The following is a 21,077-nucleotide window of genomic DNA, read 5'->3' as shown; positions in this document are numbered from 1 at the left end:
AACTGAACTCGCTTGACTTCCTGGGGCCTTTTGTTGAGCTCCCAGGGTTGTTTGCTAATTAAACACTCCACTCAGTGCTTAACGAAGCCCAGGGTGGGGGTGGGGGGATGGTGACAAGGCCACGAGGGCCCGTGCAAGGCACCATACTGCCAGCACCTGCAACCTTGGAGCTGGGATTGAATGGGGACACCCCAAGTGTGTGCTGCCTGTCCCCCCCCCGACCTTTGGACTCCCCAGTTTTGTAGCAACCCCCGTCCCAAGCTCCCTGCCCTGCTGCCAGAGCCCAGCCTCGCCCATAGCCTTGGCAGTCAGGAGCCTTAGCGCATCCACCCAGGACAGAGACCGAGGGAGGCTTGACGTGGCTACGGACCTTGTGGCAGCAGATGCAGCCGTGGGCTTGGCCCGGCTGGACCTCGTCTTCGAGGGAGGCAGTAACTTTCCACCAGCTGGGTCCCAGCGTGACCCAGGGCTCAACATGGGGATGGGCACGGGCATTGCACAGCAGCACGTGAACACTCCCGCTGACCCACAGGCTGGCATGGAGCCGCGCCAGCCCCTTTGTGCATGGGCAGCCAAGCCTGGAAATGAGAATACTAAGTACTCTGGAGAATAGGCAGAGAAGAATGGGTGCCAGGGACGCAGATTAGCCGCCTGGGAGCACCAGGTAACTCAACACGCTCGGGGAACAGCCCGACCAGCCCCAGCTTGCTCAACTGTTAACAAAAGTATTTGGGGAGATTAAGGGAACATTTGTTGTTTCATGGGAGAGAAGTCCTTGCTGTCAGCTGGGAACGAGAGAGGGATGGAGCAGACAAAGCCAGCAAACAAAGCCCGAGCACGAGAGGGAAAGGGTCAGAGACGAAGACAACCACCTCCCTCCGTGATAGCTTCAGCTCTGAGCACCTCCGGTTGCTCCGTCTGGGATCCCGACACCTCCAGCCCCTGTGGCCAGCACGTGGGGGTCCCGAGCCCCCTGGCATCCAGGTCTGGGGGAGCTGGAGCACCCCAAAGGGTGAACCCCATCCACTACCAGAGAAGCTGCCACCCACCCAACAGAGCAGGAGCCTCGAGACCCCACAAACTCATCCACGGCTCAAACGAGTGTGGATGATGCCAGCCTAGGTTGGATGGTGCGACATCTCTGCCCCTTCCTCCAGTGGGGGTAACAGGCTGGTGCCCCCTAAATGATTCCTATCCCCACCCAGGAGAAGGCAAATGAAGACGGTAAGGGGGAGGCAAAGGAGGCGTCACACGGGGACGCAGAGCTCGTGGGCAAGGAGGGAATGGGCGGGCAGCTGGATCTGCACGGCGAGAGAGGAGAGCGGGGCTACGCCTGAGACAAGCACAGGAGAGCTGCCCTGGCCCAGCTCAGACCTCAGCTCTGTCGTGCCCAGGCTCCCATGCCACCGGCGGCACAGGGCGGCGCCCGACGGGGCCCGAGCCGGTTTCCCCCGTCCCTCTCCCCCTCGCAGCCATCGAGGGTCCAGGATGTGGGGACCCCAAGGCCGTGCCCCACACTCCCACGCCCCACAGCCCCTGATGCCCCTTTCCCCCAGCACGGGCCCAGCTCCTGGGGGGATCTGGGTGAACTCTCTGCTCCCCCCACGAGCTCCCCCCTTTTCGCCCCACGCGGGGGGAAACGACCATCCTGGTGTCGGTGTTACACTGCCGGCCCGCTCGTTTCATGCCGGGACCCCTCGTCCTTGCCTGGTGAGACACGGCCAGGAATCGATCTCCCAGGGCTGCCTCTTCCCCGCTTCGTGGGGTGTAAACCCCCATCCTGTCCCCCCTCCAACGCCGCTCTCATAACCCCCCACCCTGGCCTCGTTCGTCTCCTCCAGTAGCACCGATCCCCCTCGCTGCCCTTCTCTGCACCCTCCAGAGCTTTCCCCCACCCCGCTGGAGGTGCGGGGAGCAGAGCTGGGCACCGTATTGGAGCCATGGGTGCACCATGGGTTGATAAAGGGGCATCAGGATCCTTCCTGCTGTGTTCACAGGTCCCTCCTTCATAATCCCTACGCAGAGGGTGTGGGAGGGCAGCCACCTTGGTGCCTCAGAGGGACGCCCGGGAGTGCCACCACGCACATGCCGGGGCATCCAGGCACGCGGGTCCTTGCGCCAGCTCTAGCCGGCTCGGTGCTGAGCCAGGACCGGGGGGCAGCCGGGGCAGGGACACCAGGCATGGACACAGGAAATGAGTCAGCTTCGCACAGTGCAATCTAGCCACGGCTTTTATTCTGTAATGAGGCCGGGGGACACACACGCAACTCAAACAACCATGGACGGATGCTTCTGGCCCTGATCGCATCTGCAAGCAATTAAAGGAGCAAAGCTGAGCGGGGAGGCACTAACAAGCTGCCAGGGGCTGCTGGGAACTACCGGAGGGTGAGGACTGCTCCGTCTCCCGGGTAGAGGGAGGGAAGGGGCAGATGACAAAGCCCCAGGCAAGTCTCCCATCTCCTGGGGCTCCCTGACACCTCCCAGCGGGTGGCCCCTGGCGCTGGGGGTGGATCTGGGCATGGGTGGGGGTGCTCTGGGCTGTGGCTTCTCCCCCAGGCTCACAGGGGTGGGTTGGAGGTGGGACTGGAGTGAACCTGGCTGCAACGACACCCCAGAGAGGGCAGGGCAGGAGCTGGAGCAGCCCTGGGGCTGCCGCGAGTAGCCCCCAGCCTGGGCGTAGGGAGGGCCAGGCCCCAGCCCCAGGCGCCCCGTCGGCGAGGGCACATGCGGAGCTGGTAGAAGGGGCATGTTGGCGAAGCCGCTCTCCTGCGGGGTGGTGTCCAGCGGCTCGGGGGACACGAGGGGCTTCAGGCGGAAGCGCTGCGGGAGGCTGGTGAGGAAGAGGAAGAGCTCCATGCGAGCCGGCGCCTCCCCCCGGCAGATGCGCTTCCCTGCGGGGAGAGAGGGCCGTGTCGGGGCTGGGCACCCCACGTCCCTTGGGAGACGTGTGGGGTCCAGGGCAAAGCCCCGCCATGCCTGCATCACTGTTGCACTTGGAAATCAACCCTGCAAGAGTCAGCCAGGCTTTACAGGGATGGGGACAGGCTGGTGTGCCCGAGGGAGGCGCAGATGGCAGTGCCCCCGGCTGCAGTGGGTTGCCTGAGGAGAAGGGCACAAAGGCCTCGTTCTTCTTGAAGGCACCGTCTCATCCAGGAAGTTTCATAGTTTCTAGGGTCGGAAGGGACCTGAGCAGATCATCTAGTCCGACCCCCTGCCGTGGCAGGAAAGAGTACTGGGGTCAAACGACCCCAGCAAGGTGTTCATCCAACCGTTATTCCTGGTCACTCCTGGCGGTGCTCGGGGGAACAGGGACTCCCCCAGTGCCTGCTGGTCCCCCCTGACTAGTTTATAACAGGCCACTAGATCCCCCTCGGCCTTCTCTTGTGGAGGCTGAATAGGTTCAGGCCCTTTAGCCTCTCCTCGTAGGGCCTGCCCTGCTGCCCCCGATCATGCGAGTGGCCTCCTCTGGCCCTCTCCATGCTGTCCACATCCCTCCTGAAGTGCGGCGCCCAGAGCTGGACGCAGGACTCCAGCTGCGGCCTGACCAGTGCCGCACAGAGGGGGAGGATCACCCCCCTGGACCCACTCAAGATGCATCTGTGGGTGCAGGACAAGGTGCGGTTGGCCTTCCTGACCGTGTCCCCACACTGCCGGCCCACGTTCATCTTGGCATCAGTGATGCCTCCAAGATCCTTTTCCACCTCTGTGCTGACAAGAGGGGAGTTCCCCAGCCTGTAGGTACGGTGCCGGTTGTTCCTCCCCAGGTGCAGCACCTTGTACTTGTCTGTGCTGAAACCCATCCTATTCTCGTCCACCCACCCCTGTAACCTGTCGAGGTCTGATTGAAGCCTGTTGCACCCTTCCAGTGTGCCCACGTCCCCCCACATCTTAGTGTCATCAGCAAATTTGAACAGGTGCTTTTTACCCCCTCATCCAAGTCACCAATGAAGATGTTGAACAGTGCGGGCCCAAGGGCCGAGGCCTGGGGCACCCCACTGCCAACGTCCCTCCAGGCTGAACATGACCCGTCCACCACCGCTCTCTGGGTGCGGCCCTCCCACCAGTTGGCGACATGTCTGACTGTGGGTGTCGACACCTCAGCCCCCAGTTTCTTAATGAGAACGGGGTGAGCAACACTGTCGAAAGCCTTCCGGAAGTCCAGGAAGACGATGTCCACTGCTCCCCCTGCGTCTAATGATCTGGTGATCTGATCGTAGAAGGCCACCAGGCTGGTCTGACAGGACCTGCCACTGATGACCCCGTGCTGGTTGCCCCCAGGCATGCAGTCCCCAGCTGGCCCCTCCTGGATGTGTGCCAGCATAATTTTCTCAAACAGCTTGCCTGGGATCAAAGTAAGACTAACCGGCCTATAGTTCCCGGGTCCTCCTTCCTGCCTTTTTTGAAGATGGGGACCAAGTTGGCCTCTTCCAGTCCTCTGGTACCTCACCAGAGCACCACGAGTGCTTGTACAGCCGTGCCAGGGGTCCCGCAATGACCGCAGCCAATTCCTTAAGGACTCTAGGGTGGAGGTTATCCGGACCAGCTGACTTGAACACATCCAACCCCTCCAGAAGCTCCCTAACTAAATCCTCGCTAACCCGTGGCCCAGGGGTGCCTCCCCCGGGGCCCGAGGGGGGCCCAGCAGGGAGGCGGCTGTTCTGGTCCCTACTTAGGAAGATGGAGGCAAAGAAATCGTTGAACATGTTGGCTTTGCCGTCTGGTGTGACGACCAGAGTTGCTGGGGTCGAACCTCTTGGGGCTCCTGAACATCTGGGGGGTGCGCAGGATGGTGCTGAGCATGGGGTAGACCTCGGTGCCCTGCAGGGAAGGGCCATCAGGACCGCGCTGCCTTGCACCCACCTCCGCCCAGCGCCCCAGGTCTGAGACCGGCGGGGTGCTCGTACCTTGGGGATGGTATAGCCGCGGGAGCAGGTGTCACGGGTGACCATGTGGGGCACGTTTGTGGGGATGGGGTTGCTGACCCGCTGGCTCGCGTGGATGACAGCGGCCATGTAGGGCATGCGGCTCTGGTCTTCGGTCGCCGGGACCCGGGTCTGCCCAATCACCCGGTCGATCTCCTCGTGCATTTTGGCTGCCAAAGACAGCGGCAGGGCTCAGCCCAGGCCCCTTGTGCTCCTGACAGTCTGTTTGGGGAAGGGGGCTGGTGGGAGGCAGTGTGGGCTATCGGACAGAGCGCTTGAGAGGAGATGTGGCTTCTGACTCTGCTCAGCTGAGTGACCTTGGTCATGTCCCTTCCCCCTACTCCATGCCTCAGCATTCTCCACCTGAGAAACGGGCACAGTGAGAAGGCCGGCCACATCCCGTCAGTCTTCCAGTGCGGGAGGGCTGGGACCCGGGAGACCTCAGCCGAGTCCTGCGGTGTCAGACCCTTGACGGACACGGGAGCCCCCGGCTGGCAGTGGGGGAGCCCTACCTTGTGGTGGTGGGAGGGGCGGGGGGAGGCCTCTGCCCTCACTGACCTCCGACCTCAGGGTACTTCAGCAGCAGCAGGAAGCCACGTCTCAGGGTGGAGCTCCCGGTCTCCGTGCCCGCGAAGAACAGGCTCAGGGCGGTCACCCCCGGGTCTTGAGGTTGAACTCGCTGGCCGGGGTCCGCTTCTCCGTGAGCGGGGTGGGGGGAACCAGAGGCAGGATGAAGCCCTGCTCTTAACAACGCCGGGCCCCTGGGCTTGGGTGGCTGCGTAGACCCAGTACCCTCTCCATCTGGGCCCGGGAGCAGTCGACGAAGTCCCGGGGCGAGTTGGGGGTCCAAGGTTTCCTGGTTCTTCTTCACCCTCTCGGCAATGAAGATCTGCATCCACTCCAGGATGTCGTAGATTTTGGTGTGGGGCCCGGGGAAGTACTTGAGGAAGCTGGAGCACACGTCGTAGAGCTGCGGCCGGCCCAGTCACGGGAACGCCTCCAGACCTCGGGCTGGGGAGGACCGGGTCGGAGAGCTTCTGGAGGGGCTGGACGTGCTCAAATCAGGGGGTCCAGATGCTCTCCACCCCAGGGTGTTGAGGGAGCTAGCTGGGGTTATTGCAGGGCCCTCGGCAGGGCTTTATGAGCGCTCGTGGTGCTCGGGCCACGTGCTGGATGGTTGAAAGGTAGCCAATGTTGTCCCCATCTTTAAAAAAATTGAGGAGGGAGGACCCGGGCAACTATAGGCCCATCAGTCTTACCTCAATCCTAGGGGAACTCTTTGAGAAGATCATCACGGAGCACATCCGCGATGGGCCGGCCTCAGGGATGATGCTCAAGGGGAAGCAGCACGGTTTCATTAGGGGCAGGTCACGTCAGACCAACCTGATTGCCTTTTACGATCAGGCACAAAGGCACTGGATGCAGGTGTCGCCGTGGCCATAGTCTTTCTGGACTTCATCCAGGCCTTTGACACTGTCTCCCACCCCATCCTCATTTAAAAGCTAGGTGACTGTGGCATTGATGCCTACACGGTCAGCTGGATTGCAAATTGGCTCAAGGGTCGTAGTCAGAGGGTGGTGGTGGATGGGTCATATTTGACCTGGGGGGAAGTGGGCAGTGGAGTCCCCCAGGGCTCGGTCCCGGGGCCCGCGCTGTTCAATCTCTTTATCAGTGATTTGGACGACGGGGTGAAAAGTAACCTGCGTTAATTTGCTGATGATACCAAGATGTGGTATCACGCTAGGAGGGAGGGAAAGACTGCAGCAAGACCTGGAGAGGCTATAGGAGTGGGCTGACCAACACAGGATGCGCTTCAACACTGACAAGTGCAGGGCGCTGCATGTGGGCAGTAGTAAGCAGCAGCACACTTATAAGCTGGGAAACTCCCTTGTCGAGAGCACGGAGGCAGAAAGGGATCTGGGGGTCAGCATTGACTCCAGGATGAACATGGGCCGATGTTGCGAGGTCACGGGTGGCAGGGCCAACCGCACCTTGTCCTGCATCCACAGGTGCATCTCGAGCAGGTCCAGGGGGGTGACCCTCCCCCTCTGTGCGGCACTGGTCAGGCTGCGGCTGAAGCACTGCGTCCAGGTCTGGGCGCCGCACTGCAGGAGGGATGTGGACAGCATGGAGAGGGTCCCGAGGAGGCCACCCGCATGACCGGGGGCAGCAGGGCAGGCCCTACGAGGAGAGGCAACGGGCCCTGAACCTGTTCAGCCTCCACAGGAGAAGGCTGAGGGGGGTCTAGTGACCATCTATAAACTCACTAGGGGGGACCAGAAGGGTTTGGGAGAGACCTTGTTCCCCCAGCGCCCCCCCACATGACAAGGAAGAACGGCCCCAAGTTGTGGGAGAGGAGGTTTAGATCAGACATCCGCAAGAACGACTTCACGGTCGGGGCGGCTAGGATCTGGAACCAACTTCCAAGGGAAGTGGCGCTGGCTCCTGCCCTGGGGGGCTTTGAGAGGAGGCTTGATGCCTACCTGGCTGGACTCATTTGAGCCCAGTTTTTCTCCTGCCCAGGCGGGGGGAGGGGGGCCGGACTTGAAGATCTACAAGGTCCCGCCGACCCGACTTCTACGATTCTGTGACGGGGGGTCAGACTCACGGCCCGTTCCCAGTCCCCTCCCTCGCTCCCGAGGCCGTTGGGCAAGGACATTCCCCACCCAGTTCTGCGCCCCGTTAACTCCTAACATTTCTCATTTCATTGTCAGTCTGCAAAGTTTGCAGCCAGTGGAAAAAACATGGAGAAGCGGAGGATGAGCAGTGGTGCTTCCATATTTTCACCCAGGAGCTAAGAAAACCCCTTGAAATGTGAATTGCCTCCAAGCTGGGGGTCTCGCTAGGATAGCCCATGCTGATGGGCGTCAGGCGGGGTTTAAGCCTCCTCCGGAGGTGCAGGGTGCTGGCTGCAGCCCAGGCTGGGGACGGGACTGGGCTGGGTCCGGGTTGGAGGGTCTTGCCCCTCCGCTCGGGCTCAGAGCGACGCTGCCCTGGGGGCAGGGAAGGATTCCTCCCCTGCTCAGACTGGTCTGGACTGGGGGTGAGGGTTGCCTTCCTCCGTAGCGTGGGCACGGCCTCTGCCTGGGCTCTCCGAGGGTGGATCAACAACCTCTGACAGCAGCAGGGCGTCGGTGGCTGCGGCCCCTCCGGGGCAAGGTCGGGGCTGACCGCAGCTTTGCTAAGGGGTTGGGGAATGGATGTGTCTGGTCTGGTTCGGACAGGGCCGATCCTGCCTCGGGCAAGGGGTCGGGCTGGACGTGACCTCTGGAGGTCCCATGCCTCTAGGACGGTTTTGCACCAGAGCAAGACGGCGGCGAGTGAGCTCATGCACGCCCCCGGCCCTGGAAGGGGGTCCCCCGGCCACAAGCCAGCCCCGTCCGGGACCACGCCGTGCTGATCTCCCGGGAGCTCTCGTTCGTCGTCTGCACCAGCGAGAGGAAGACCTCGTCCTTGTAGCCAAAGCGGCTGCTGAGGACGATGGAGCAGATGATGTTGGGCACAGCCTTGCTTAGGGGGTGGGTGGGGCTGAAAGGTTTCTCTGGAGCGAGGGAGACGGGACAAAGCCTTGTGAAACCGCTGGAGCCCGGGGCGGGGGGCTGCCGTGGTGCCCCAGGAGTACGGCAGAACAGCTTTAGGGCTGCCATGGCTGGGGTCAGACCCCAGGTCTGCCCCCCACTTCACTGGGTGGCAGACAGCGGCACTGGATGGGAGGGCGACGGGGCCCGAGCAGGGTCCCCCCGTCCCTCTCCCCCCCGCAGCCTTCGAGGGTCCAGGACGTGGCGACCCCGGGCCGTGCCCCGCACTCCCGCGCCCCCCGAAGCCCCTTTGCCTCCAGCCCCCGGGGGATCTGCATGACCTCTCCGCTGCCCCCGCAAGCTCCCGCCTTCCGCCCCACGCGGGGGGAGACGGCCGTCCTGGCGTCGGTGTTACGCTGCCGGCCTGCTCGCGTCGTGCCGGCACCGCTCGCCCTTGTCCGGCGAGAGACGGCCCGGAATCGACGCCCCGGGGCTGCCCCGTCTCACGCCCGGGGCAGGCTCACGCGGGGCGTCTGCGGCGCTCAGGCTCGCCCCCTCCCGGGGTCCCCACCCCGGGTGTCACCTTCTGTCTTCCTGAACACCTCCTTCAAGCACCTACTCCGAACACCTTCAAGAGCAAACCGGATGCTTATCTTGCTGGGATCCTGTGACCCCAGCTGACTCCCTGCCCGTTGGGCGGCGGGCCGGACTCGAGGATCTCCCGAGGTGCCTTCCGGCCCCGATGTCTACGAAACGTGCTCCAGCAGGCGCTGGGCCCCCTCCTGGACCCGCCGCTCAGCGCTCTTCTCGCCCCTGCCGAAGTTGCGCGGGACGGTGAGCGAGACGTGGCGCGGCTGTTTCCACCGCTCCCCGTTGGAGAAGGCATGCCGGAGCGGGGGGGACAGCGAGGCCGTAAGCGGGGGCTGCTGTCTGCTCCCAGGGCCAGCCAGTGGCTGGGGTGTGCTGGGACCGAGCCCCCCCCGGGAAACCACCGCAGCTGCACGCGGGAAGCACAAAGCAGTGCCCCACGGGGCGGCAGGTCCGCCCAAGCCCGAATGGGGCCAAGCGGAAATGGGTGCCGCTCCTTCCAAGCCAGGGGCTCGGGCCCTAGATCTGGCACCCAGGAGCAGGGAGGACCGCAAGGCACCCTGTCTAAAAGCCCCCCCCCCGGGGCCAGGGCAGAAGGGGCCGCCCTGGAAGCCGGGGCTCGTACCAAAGCCACTGAAGGTCTTCTCCACCGTGGGCACGTCTCCCCTGCCACTGGACTCCTCGGCGGGGTCCACCAGCGCCTCCTTCGCCGCCTCGTGCCCGCACAGCACCACGATGCGCTTGAGCCCGAAGCAGGCAGCAAACACGGGGCCGTGCTTCTCCCGCAGTGCAGAGGAGGGGGCCTGGTGAGCGGCCCTCGCCCCGGCTGCATGCACAGCTCGCGTCTCCCCCACGGACAGTGTCGCTTTTCAGCCAAAAAGCAAATACCACCCCCCCCCCACCCTGCCTCAATCCCTCTCTCATCTTCTGCACTGAACTTGCTTCAGAGAGAATACAGCTGACAATTTAAGTCAGAAAAATGTAAAAAGAATAAGAAAATCATGAAAAACAGGTAAAATTGCAACCCCCCTCCCCAGCTTTAAGCAATGCAAAAAACTTTTTAAAAAGTTTGCTAAGAGCCCGATGGGTTTGGGAGCCCAGGGAACGCTGCAGCTTCGGGCTGCTGAGGCCGTAGAAAGTCTTTGTGGGTGCACGAGTTTGTCAAGATCCCGGTTTTCCGCTGGGAAACAAAGGGGTTGGTGGAAACGAGAGCGCTCTGCCTGCCCTCCCGGCAGCCCGGGCAGGGAGCAGCTCCCCACAGCGCTGGGCACTGCCAACCCTGGAGCCAAACCAGTTGCACTTGGCAAGGGAAGTCCCCGCGGCCCGTGTTGGCGGTGGCAGGGCTGCGAAGCCGGGCGGGGAAGAGGACGGCCCCGCTCGGCTCCTCTTTCGCGTCTGCTCGGCCTCACGGTGCCTCCGGATGCCACGCAGAGGGCCGGCGTGGCGAAGCACGGCTGGGGGCTTCCAGCACCCCGGCGGTGTCCAGAGGATGCCGGAGCTGAGCACGCCGGCACCCTCGCAGCGGGCCCCGCGGGTACGTGCCACGCGGTGGCTGCACGGGGGCACCTGTGGGGAAGGACAATGCCCCAGCAACCCCCCGGAGGGCACCGAACAACTCACCGCCACCCTCGGGACGACCAAATCCTCCCCTGCCTTCATCCGAAGACGGCCAGCCTTTTCCTACGCTGGGCTTGAGACCAGTCCTTGGTCTCTGCCCCCCGTGGAGCCAACGGTGGGCAGACGGACACACCCAGATGCCTGGGCACCACGGGTATCCTGCTAGCTGGCTCGCGCCTCCCTTCCCAAGCCCCTCACCAGCCCCCTGCTTACCTTCTCCAGGGACTTGAGGGTGCCCCCTTTCTTGATCTGCAGGAGGGTCCCGATCGCCGGCAGGGGAGTGGGCCCGGGGGCAGGTTTCCTCTTCCAAGCTGCCACAGCAGGGAGGCAGGACACGCAGACGACCACGCGGAGGGTGACGGCTCCGGCCAGCTCCCCGGTGGAGCCCGCGTCTCCCCCGCACGCCCGGACACGCCTCGAGCCTCCGTCAGGGCCAGTTACACCGGCGTCAGGTGGGGGTGGCACGCCCTCGTGGTTACACAACCGCGCGGGGCACGTGACCAGCTGCCAAGGCGGCCCCGGGGGAAGAACTGCCCCCTGGGGCATCAGCTGCCCCCCGGGCGGAGGGGTGGCGGGCAGCAGCGCAGGGCCCGGAAGGCAGAGCAGAGCCGGGGCAGGATGGCGTCCTTCCCACCCCACCCCGGGCAGCTTCAAAGGGAAGCGGGGACATTTCCCTCTCCCCTGGCTTGCCTGGAAGGCAGGTGGGCTCCGCTGTGCTCTCCCCCGCCAGCCCGGAGCTGCCGCGCTTCGGGTGTATTGGCTACTACGTCAGCTCGACGGGCCCTGCAGAGCGCCGACCTCCGGGGAGTCGGCGGCTGTTCGTTACCAGGACCCTGCGCTCATTAACCCCAAATTCAAGCTTTCCTTGGGACTCCACAGGGCTACGTGGGTCCAGAGCAGGGGGTCCCTCGTTAGCAGAAGCTGCTATAGCGGGGTGGGCAAACGCAGCCCGGGAGCCGGGAGCCGCCCACCAGGCCGTGCAGTCCGGCCCCTACAAAATTTAGAAAATGAATATTAATCTGCCCTGGGCTGCCTGTGACGCGGCCCTTGATGGCTTGCCGAAACTCAGTAAGCGGCGCTCTGCCCCACGTGACGGCCGCCCGCCCCTGAGCCATGGCTCCGTGGCAGCTCCGCACCTGCCCAGCGACCTGGTCCAGCCCTCGCCGTGCATTTAGAGCCGCATCCCACCCTTTGCAAAAGGCTGAAGGCGGCCGATGATGACATGAGTAGATCCTCTAAGCTAAAGGTTGCCTGAATCATACTCGGGATGTCTTCAGTGATGCAACGTGGTCGTGAGTCACGTGGCTGCGGGCTCTGAGTTTCTTCCGAGCCCTCTCCTGTCATTCGCACCCCGGCTGGGGCAACTTGGCTGCAGGCACCCTGCCCGTCGAGAGGTAGAGGCGGGCGGCTGGCTCCCGGGTGTCGAAAGGGGCCACGCTCGAGGCATTAGCGGCTCAGGAACGCGCGCGGCTGTCGTCCCCGCAGACGAGCGGCGTGCTGCCCGCGCGGAAAGGCTGGTCTGCGCTGCAGCAACGGAGTGCGCGGAGCCCGGGCTGCGTCTCTGCCTGGCTGGTTTCCAGCTCGCCGGAGCGCGCTGTCCGGGTGCCCTGCCCTGGCCGTGCCCTGGGGCGCGGGAAGCTGGCGGGCGGCCAGGATGTCCCCGCCGCTTTCCGTCGTCCCTCGCTGCGCTGGCACGGCCGTCGGCGTGTCTCCCGGGCAGGTGTGACCTGCTGAGACCCCCCCCACAGTCACAAACACCCCCAAATTCAGCTAAACCGGGAAGGCGCCAGCAATGGCTCGATCCTGGGCGGCGCTGGGCACCGGGAAGCGAGACGGGGGACGCCCTTTTCACGTGCCAGGTGCCCCGGGCCACCGCTTCCACTCTCCCAGCGCCGGGCCTCACGCGGGCTCTCCGGCCCGTCCCCGGGCTGCCCGTTGCTGACGCCTTGCCCCGGCACGCGACCCCACGCGGCGGCCCCCGCTCTGGGCAACGCAGCCACGCCGCCGCCCCGGGCTGCGCGGTCCGCACGGCCCCCGGCCCCTCGGGCAGTGACTCCCCGTGGGACGGGAGCTGCGTTCTCCCGAGGGGGGGCACAAGCGGGTCTCGCGCTGCGCCGAGACTGGCACGCGTTGGAGGCCAAAGGGCTCGCAGCAGCGAGAGGCCGGGAGGGCACTGCCGGGAGAGCGGGGCTGGACGCAGGGCGCCAGCGTGCGGAGAACAAGGCGGTTTCGAGCCCGAAACAGGACCCAGCGCCGCGCGGGCTGTAATGCTAGCCCCTCTCGCCTGTCTACCCCTCGGCTGGGAGGATCCTGGCTGGAGCGGAGGCTGGCCTGGAGACTTTCCTAATGGTTGAAACTTCAATTTGAATGGGGGTTTTTTCTTTCGTTTTTCTTCTTCCAGCCTCTGCCCACCGGCCAGCACTTCCAGGGGCGTCTCATCTGCTCGCGTCCCCGTGGCGCGGCCGGCTCGGGGGCCAGCACAGCACAGGCTGGCTGGCCGGCGGCGTCCAGAGCACGCCGGAGATGAGCCCTCTCCGCGCGCCAGGCAGGTGCGTGCATGCGGCAGCTGCAGAGGGTTGGACTGGGGGGCACCGGTGGGGAAGGGCAATGCTGCAACCAATTTGCAATTAGTAGGGGGGGAAAGAAGCCCCCATCGCTTTGCTGTTTTTGTCCATCTTGGTTGCAGATCACCACGAGCTGTGCAGAACAGGCCTGGCCAGCGGGGGTGGCATCAGAACAGCGGAGCCATTTGATTTTAAAAACCATTAGCATGCGAGAGCTGGGTCGGCCCCCACGTCCATCTTGCCCAGGCTCGTGGAAGCCAAAAGGGTCTGAGTGGGGTCCCCCCCCCGCCACCCCCTTTCTTCTTTCGCTTAAAGCCTCCAGCATTTCAGATCAAAGTGCCGCAGTTGCCACCTCCTTTTCCAGACCTCGGCACCTGTCCTCCGCACGGTAAAAAACAGAGGTGCCTTCACACGCCGATCGGCAGGCGATGAACCGTTTTAAACCACGACGGGGGCTTGCAATGAGCTCGGCACGAGAAGATCTCATGCGACTAACAGGTAGCGACGGAGCGATGCTTTAGCCACGAGGGTCCAGGAACCGCGCGAGCGGCCGGGACTTGGGGGATGACACCTTTGCCTGGGCGGGCCCAGCCCCCGCGTGCAGCACGGGCCCGGCTGGCGCTGCCGGCGCGCGGGAGTCGCTGGCCGCGAGCCGGGGCTGGTGGCGGTGGCCGGTCCCGTGCCTCCGGGCGGGCGGCTGAGCGCCGAAGCCCGTCCCCAGCATCACCTCTCTTCCGCTATGAAGCAGGCCCAAGGGGCCACGTTGCCTCCCAAAAGCCTTTGCCTCTTGTCAACTGGGAAGGGGGGAGCCCTGCAGGCTGTTTCCCCTGAAACAGGGTTTGCACATCACAGCGTGAAGCCCCCTCCCCAAAAAAGGAAAAGAAATGGTGGGGAGGGGGTCAGCGCCGCGCCTTGCAATCAGCCTGTTACAAAACAATTCTGTGGTAACAGAAAATACTTGGAAAACGAAGCTGGGGCTTTTCCACAGCTTGCCACCCCTGGCCCAGGGCCCCTGAGGGGGTGGGAGCCGGGGGAGGGCTGACTCAGGCCCCTTGCAAGCCTGGAGGATGCGTAACTCCCCTCCCATCCTGGAAGAGGCAAGAGGCTGCGGTTGAGAAACCCTGCGGCTTGGCCCCAGCGCCTCGGGTCTGCACTTCGAGGAATTAAAGCAGCAGCGCAGCACCTGCCCTGGCCCGGCGAGCCGGGGGGCTCCAGGCCCCGGGCCCCGACTCCTCCCCGAGCCCACGGGCTCCCGAGGGCCTCGCCACGTCCGGCGGCGGCAGGCGGCCTGGCTGCTCGGGCGAGCTCTTGCACGCGTGCTTTGCACGCGGCGGGCAGCGGGGCGGCAGCGGGACGCCCGTGGCCTCGGCCCCGGGAATCCGGCGCCGGGCGGAGGAGGGGGACGCTCACCGTGGGGGGGCCTGGCCCTCGGGGCCCGACTCTGGCCGGCAAGCGAGGGCCGGGCCTCCACCGCACGGAGCCCCGGCTGCCTCGGGCGGCTCTCGGGAGCAGGACCCGGGAGGCTCCGCTTCCAGCTCCGAGCCTCTCGCTCCGTGGGAGCCCCCAGCCCCGGCACACGGCACCCGCTACCCCCAGGCCGGCTCGCCCCGCCGGGGCCCGGCTCGCCCGCGACTCCCCGGTCCCGGCGCCGCAGCGCGAGGCGCCCCAGGGCCGCCCTCCCGCCCGGCTCCGCTCCCACGGCAGGTGTGCGCCGGGGCTGACTCACATCCTGCGGGGCCTGGCCGGGCCTGCCCGCGGCCCCGAGCGCGGCGCTAGCTCGCCGGCGCGCCCCGAGCGGAGGCCCGTGGGCAGGCGCGGGCGGGGGCAGCCGGCCCCCTCGTATCGCAGCACTGGGGGCATCGCCTTGGCCCGGCCGGGGAACCCGGGGCCCCGCTCCCCCGGGCCGCGGGCCCGCGCCTCCGCCGCCGGGCCCCGCCGCCCCTCGGGCTTATCGGCACCGGGCGCGGCCGCCCCTTGTGCAAACAGCCCCTCGCCGGCCGGGCCGGGGGGTGCGGGGGGGCCTCCTGACCGCGGGGGTTGCGCAAGCCCCACCGCGGGATCCCGCGCTCCCGATGACTCCGTCCCGGGCGAGGTGGGGTGTCACCGGCAGGCCCGTCTCTTATAGCCCGCGCCAGGAGCGGCCGCTCAGACTTCCCCGGGACTCCCGGCCAGGATGGAGCTGGCAGCCGCCGCGACGCTGCTCCTGGGCCTGTGCTTCGCAGCCCTCGTCTTCCTCTCCGTGCTGAGGGGGCTGAGGCGGGGCAGGGGGCTGCCCCCGGGCCCAGCCCCTCTCCCCTTCCTGGGCAACGCGCTGCAGCTGAGGGCGGGCGCCCTGGTCGGGTCGCTGGAGCAGGTAGGGGGGTCCTGACTGCCCGAACGTGCGCCCCCCCCCCCCCCCCCCGCCGGCAGCCGCCGCTGGCGGGGGTGCGCTCGGCGCCGGGGGTCCCAGGGCGGTAGCCGCCCCCCGCTCGGGCTCAGCCGCCGCCGCCGGACGTGCCGCCGGCCCCCCCGAACGAGCAGGGGCGCATCCCGGCACCCCTCCGCCGCCGTGCCCAGCTGACGGCGGAGCCGGGGGCCGCGGGCGGGGGCCGGCCTGCCGAGCACCTGCTGCGGCCCGGGCTGCCGGGGGTGGGCGGGAAGGGGATGCCCTGCCCCCGAGCCGTCTCGGGGCAGAGCCGCTGGCCCGCTCCCCGGCTGCAGCTCCGTCGGGGCCAGCTTGCGGCCGAGCGGGGGGGCACGGCGGGGGGGCACGGCGGGGCACGTGCAAAGCCCCCCGGGCTCAGCCAGGCAGGCAAGCTCCGAGTGGGGGAGGAGACGGCGGGAGCACCGGGGTTAAAGCCCCGCCACCGAAGGGGTTTCCCGTCTTCCGGTAGCCGCTGGCCCGGGCGAACCCTTGGCATCGGCCGCATCCTGCGGTTGCCGGTTCCTGCTCGTTGCACAAGGCAGGGAATGAAGCGGCTGCTCCCAGGGGCTCCCCGCCAGCTCCCTGCGGCCGTGACCTCCCCCCTCCCCGCTTCTCCGCGCCCCTCTGCAAGCCTCTCGGGCTGGGAGCGGGAAGGCCAGGGCTGTCCCGAGCAAGCCTGCGGGCCGTGGTGGTATTCCCCATCCCATGCCCCCACGCCGTGGCGGTCCCCGAGCATGGCAGGATGCCCAAGAGGGGTGGAAGGGCCGTGGCGATAAGGGCGAGCGGGGCTCCGTGGAGCCCCCGCCGACTTCTCCCCGGCTTCTCCCGCAGCTGGCAGAGAAGTACGGTCCCGTGTTCACGGTGCACCTGGGCCGCCGGCGAGTGGTGGTGCTGTGGGGCTACGAGGCGGTGAAGGAGGCGCTGGTGCAGCACGCCGAGGACTTCAGCGGCAGGGGGGAGCTGGCGGCCATCGACCAGGTCGTCCGCGGCTTCGGTGAGTGGGGCTGGCGCGGCCACGAGCAGCTGGAGCGCGCCGAAGCCTGCAAAGGGGGTCCGGCTCGCCGCAAGGACCTGTCCCGCTGTCCCCAGGGCTCGTCTTCTCCAACGGGGAGCGGTGGCGGCAGCTACGGCGCTTCTCGCACTCGGCGCTGCGGAGCCTCGGCGTGGGCCGGCGGGACGCGGAGCAGCAGATCCAGGAGGAGGCCGAGCGCCTGGTGCAGGACTTCCAGGCCACCAAAGGTCAGCGACCCCCCGCAGCTGCGGCCCCCGGGCGCCGGCGGGGCCCCGCGGCCCGGCACCCACCTGCGCTCTCCCCCTGCCAGGCGCCCCGTTCGACCCCACGCTGTGCCTGAGCCAGGCCTCCTCCGCCGTCATCTGCTCCCTCATCTTCGGCCGGCGCTTCGAGAGGGACGACGCGCAGTACGTCGAGCTGCTGGCCAAGACCAACGAGGTCCTGGTGCTCACGAGCTCCACGTGGGGAGTGGTAAGAGACCCGCGAGCTGCGGCCCCACAGCCGGCGGCCGAGATGGCCGCGGAGCCCCTGGGAGGGCTGGGCCCTCGGGGACCGCGGGTGACCCCGGCTCCCGGCCCCGCAGCTCTACGAGATGTTCTCCCGCGTCCTGCGGTTCCTGCCCGGAGCCCACCGCCGCATCCGCCGGGACCTCGAGGACATCGGCCGCTTCGTCGCCGAGCGGGTCCAGGAGCACCAGGCGACGCTGGAGCGCGAGCACCCGCGGGATTTCATCGACTGCTTCCTCGTCCAGATGGAGAAGGTGCCGCGGGCCGGGGGGCAGGGGGTCGGGCCGGGCTCGTCTGGGGCAGGGGCAGGGGCAGGGGCGGGCTCCGAGGTGGGGACGCAGCTCACGCCCCGCGTTTCCTCCCCAGGAAATCCTCAGCCCCTCCGCGGAGCTGCGCCTCGAGAACCTGGTCATGACAGCCCTCAACCTCTTCTTCGCGGGCACCGTGACCGTGAGCACCACCCTCCGCTACGGCCTCCTGGTTCTCCTGAAGCACCCGGACGTGGCAGGTAATGCGGCGGGGGCTGGGGGACAGCGGTACTAGGGGCTGAGGTGTTTGCGAATCAGCCAGGACAGGCGGACGCAGCCCCCGTCAGATCTGTGCCGGGAAAGCTGCTCAGCTGCAAGGGTTAAATGTTCCTTTCGGGGTCGGGGGACGAGTTTGGTAGTCTCGGCTCAGATGATCTCCTGGAGCCAGTGCCCACGTTACCAGCCCCAGCTGCTGGGCACCGCGCCGGCGCTCTGGACCGAGCCGCCAGGCCTGGCTTGGGCCGGGGGGGCACAGACCCCCCCGCCACAGCCTGACGCTGCCCCCTTCCTTCCTCCCTGCAGCCAAGATCACGGAGGAGATCGAAGAGGTGGTGGGGCGGGGGCGCCTGCCGGCCATGGCGGACCGGAGCCGCATGCCCTACACCAACGCCGCGCTGCACGAGATCCAGCGCTTCTGCGACGTCATCCCCCGGAGCCTCCCACACGCCGTGACCCGGGACACGCGCTTCCGTGGCTACGACATCCCCCAGGTACCGCGGGGGGCACCCCGACGGGGCTCTGCAGCTGGCCGGCTCTGCTTGCCCCCCCCCGCCATTTCCGTTCCTAGCTGTGCCACTGCTGCAGAGGGGGAAACTGAGGCATCCTCATCCCTCCTGCTCTGACCGTTACGCTCTGCTTGCTGCCCGGCCGTGCAGGGCACAGACGTCTTCCCCGTGCTGGGCTCCGTGCTGCGGGACCCCAAGTACTTCAGCGACCCTGACCGCTTCGACCCCGGGCACTTCCTGGATGAGCAAGGCCAGTTCCGGAAGAACTGCGCCTTCCTGCCCTTCTCCGCAGGTAGGGAGCGGCTGGGCGCCCAAGGCCCCGGGGCCCTGCGACGCTGGGAGCGGAGCCGGGCAAAACTCTGGGGTCAATGCCTCGAGCCGCTGGTTTTGGCTAAACCCGCTCCGGGGGTGGGGATGGCTTGAGGCAAAGCGGGTTTAACCCCCAGGGAATCAAGGCAAGGCCACGCCCCGTTTCAGAGGGGGAAGGGGAGTAGGAGAACCGGTCCTTCCAGTGAGCAAAGCTCGCGCAAAGGGGTTTGCTGCAGCCCCAAGCCAGGATACGTCCCTGACCTTGCCGGCACATCCGGACAGCGGCCAGAGACGGGCCAACCGGGTCTCGGGACGCCGGCGGGCGCGGGGTGCCCTGCGTGGGCCGCAGTGGTGCAAGCAATGCCCCCCCGGGAGAAGCACGGGGCTCCGGGGTGGCATCGCCCGCCTGGGACCGCCCGCCAAGCTGCGGGGAGACGCGGGACGGGCTCCCGGGCACGGCGGGAAGCCGGATAAAACGAGGGCCGGGGGTGACGAGACAGTCCCCGAGAGCGGGGGGCGGGCAAGGAGGCCAGAAGTCAGCTCCTTTCCCAGACCTGCAACGAGGGCCTGGCCCAGGGGTGCAGCTCCCGGACCCGGGCCCCTGGCCCGTTGCCCCCCGTCAAGCGATTGCTCTCGTTTACTGCTTCAAACGGCGCGCGGGCTGGGTGGGGGACAAGAATGGCGGGCCAGCAGGATTTTGGCCGCCCCGGAGTTAACCCCTCGCCTCGCCTCGCCCCCGCCCCGCAGGGAAGCGCAGCTGCCTGGGCGAGGGCCTGGCCAGCACGGAGCTCTTCCTCTTCCTGACCGCGCTGCTGCAGAGCTTCACCCTGAGCTCCCCGGTGCCGCCCGCCGACATCGACCTGAGGCCGCAGGCCAGCGGCCTCGCCAACATCCCGCCGCCTTTCCAGCTCCGCGCGGCCCCTCGGGAGGAGCCGGAGCCCCCCCGAGACCACGCGGGGACGGGGGGCGCGCGGCCAAGCCACGAGACGTCCGAGTGACACCGTCGCCGGGCCAGGCCGGCATCGCTCCTCGGGGACCCGCCTGGGGCCCGGGAGGGAAGTGGCCGGAGCCCGGGGTCTCCTCGACGTGCGCCCATCGCCTGGCGCGAAGGGGTGGGGGGCGCGCGAGAAGCCCGGCTGCGCGGACCCGTCTCCGCTGCCTCGGGCTGGCCCGGGGCGCTCCCCCTGGGAAATGACTCCCCCCAGCAGTGATGCCGCTCCCAGAGCTGCACCCTGGGGTTCCCGGTTCACGTCTCTGGGGCAGCACCGAGGCCCTCCCAGGGTCCACCGCACCAGCGCTTTGCCCAGCAGCACCGGGGGCACAGGGAGCCCGACACCAAGCCCCAGAGGCTCCCCCTGCCTCAGTTTCCTCACTCGCCGGGGTGGCCCCGGGTACTTTTCCACTCTCCCCCATGTGCCTCGGAGCCCCTTCTCCAACCCGCAGCTCTGCTGTCCACCCCCACCCACGCACGCTCCCCTCTTCCTCCTCTGCACCCAGAGACGCCCTGCAAGTCTTCTCCTCCTCCCCAGGGAAACTGAGTCACGCTCCATTCTCCACTGGAAAGGGGATGGCCTTGTGCACCGGCTGAACGCTGCGGGGCCGGGGCTCAGGGCACCTGGGGTCTCCTCCCATCCCTGCCACTGGTCTGCTGAGTTACCTTAGGCGAGACACCTCCCTGGTCCATGCCTCGGTTTCCCCAGCTGGAAAATGGGGAGGAAGCTGCTGAGGTCTTGCAGGAAGTGCCGTGGGGCCCTGCCAGAGGGGCCAAGTGCTGCAGCCTCACACTGTGAAAGCAATAAAATACTGGGTTTTTAACGAGAACCTTTCCCAAACATGTTATTTGGGGGGCGGCTGGGGGAGCTCTGGAGGACCAGTGGGGTCTGGGAAGGAAAGCAGAGAGCAACTGGGGAACCAGCCTTTGTCTGGATGCATGGGCACCACTGACAGTCTGGGGAGGGTCTGCAGGCAGAGCTGAGCAGACCCTCGGGTCGGATGGACAACTCAGTTACGGGGAGACCGGTCCTGCCTTCGCCGGTCATGTGGTGCGACCGGCCTGGTCTGGGATGGGGACAGAGATCCATCCCCTGGGTCCTCTTGGAGTCGCGTGCTAGGGAAGTGCCCGGGCCCTAAGGAGGAGGTTCCCCTTGGTGAAAATCTCGCTATGGCTTGTCCTAGATTCAGACAATCATCAAAGATGAGGGTTGGAGGGAGCTCAGGAGGTCAAATCTAGTCCAGCCCCCTGCTCCAAGCAGGACCAGCCCCAGCTACATCATCCCAGACAAGGCTTTGTCCACCCAGATCTTAAACACCTCCAAGGATGGAGAGTCCACCACCTCTCTGGGGAGCCTATTCCAGTGCTTTACTACCCTTCTCATTTGAAAGTTTTTCCTCATATCCAACCTCAGCTTCCCTTGCTGCAGCCTGAGCCCATTGCTCCTAGTCCTGCTATCTGCCCCCACTGAGACCAGCCCAGCTCCAGCCTCTTTGCAGCCCCCCGGCAGGGAGGTGAAGGCGGCTATTCAATCCCCCTCGGTCTTCTCTTCTGCAGACTAAATCAACCCATTTCCCTGAGCCCCTCCTCACCAGTCCTGTCCCCCAGCCCCC

At 66.5% G+C, this 21,077-nt stretch overlaps 4 protein-coding genes across 7 annotated transcripts; 2 read left to right on the top strand and 2 right to left on the bottom strand.

The window, feature by feature from the left end:
- Positions 1–2,230: 2,230 nt before the first annotated feature.
- Positions 2,231–11,191, bottom strand: LOC149860393 (uncharacterized). Its single transcript, XM_090051414.1, has 4 exons — positions 10,859–11,191; positions 10,288–10,594; positions 9,654–9,893; positions 2,231–2,891 (listed from the first exon to the last, which is right to left on the bottom strand). Exons 1-4 carry the CDS (start codon positions 11,189–11,191, stop codon positions 2,269–2,271), a joined length of 1,503 nt encoding a protein of 500 aa, XP_089907540.1. The 3' UTR covers positions 2,231–2,268.
- LOC149860394 (cytochrome P450 2G1-like) lies at positions 3,969–6,041 on the bottom strand. 2 transcript variants are annotated; one of them, XM_090054873.1, is made up of 3 exons: positions 5,481–6,041; positions 4,905–5,092; positions 4,538–4,818 (listed from the first exon to the last, which is right to left on the bottom strand). In XM_090054873.1, exons 1-3 carry the CDS (start codon positions 5,815–5,817, stop codon positions 4,666–4,668), a joined length of 678 nt encoding a protein of 225 aa, XP_089910999.1. In that variant the 5' UTR covers positions 5,818–6,041; the 3' UTR covers positions 4,538–4,665. The 2 variants fall into 2 exon arrangements, with proteins under 2 accessions (XP_089910997.1, XP_089910999.1); XM_090054871.1 differs by having other exon boundaries at positions 3,969–5,092.
- A 721-nt stretch (positions 11,192–11,912) lies between the features above and the next one.
- On the top strand, positions 11,913–15,469 carry LOC149860392 (uncharacterized). The gene is made up of 5 exons (XM_090051406.1): positions 11,913–11,921; positions 12,131–12,365; positions 12,536–12,694; positions 13,047–13,194; positions 14,305–15,469. The coding sequence occupies exons 1-5, from the start codon at positions 11,913–11,915 to the stop codon at positions 15,332–15,334; spliced, it is 1,581 nt and encodes a 526-aa protein (XP_089907532.1). The 3' UTR covers positions 15,335–15,469.
- Positions 13,068–20,282, top strand: LOC149860391 (cytochrome P450 2G1-like). Of its 3 annotated transcripts, none has more exons than XM_090054864.1 (11): positions 13,068–13,194; positions 13,332–13,707; positions 15,335–15,562; positions 16,445–16,607; positions 16,703–16,852; positions 16,936–17,096; positions 17,209–17,385; positions 17,498–17,639; positions 17,962–18,149; positions 18,315–18,456; positions 19,221–20,282. In XM_090054864.1, the coding sequence occupies exons 3-11, from the start codon at positions 15,383–15,385 to the stop codon at positions 19,469–19,471; spliced, it is 1,554 nt and encodes a 517-aa protein (XP_089910990.1). In that variant the 5' UTR covers positions 13,068–13,194; positions 13,332–13,707; positions 15,335–15,382; the 3' UTR covers positions 19,472–20,282. The 3 variants fall into 3 exon arrangements, with proteins under 3 accessions (XP_089910990.1, XP_089910992.1, XP_089910991.1); XM_090054866.1 differs by having other exon boundaries at positions 13,078–13,194; positions 13,574–13,707; XM_090054865.1 differs by lacking the exon at positions 13,068–13,194 and having other exon boundaries at positions 13,358–13,474; positions 13,574–13,707.
- The last annotated feature ends 795 nt before the right edge of the window (positions 20,283–21,077 follow it).

This window comes from Crocodylus siamensis, chromosome 6 (genome assembly GCF_052110815.1).
Source record: "Crocodylus siamensis isolate JL-2025a chromosome 6, ASM5211081v1, whole genome shotgun sequence".
Lineage (NCBI taxonomy): Eukaryota > Metazoa > Chordata > Crocodylia > Crocodylidae > Crocodylus > Crocodylus siamensis.
Note: the sequence above shows the minus strand (reverse complement) of the source record. Positions and strands in the feature narration are given on the sequence as shown.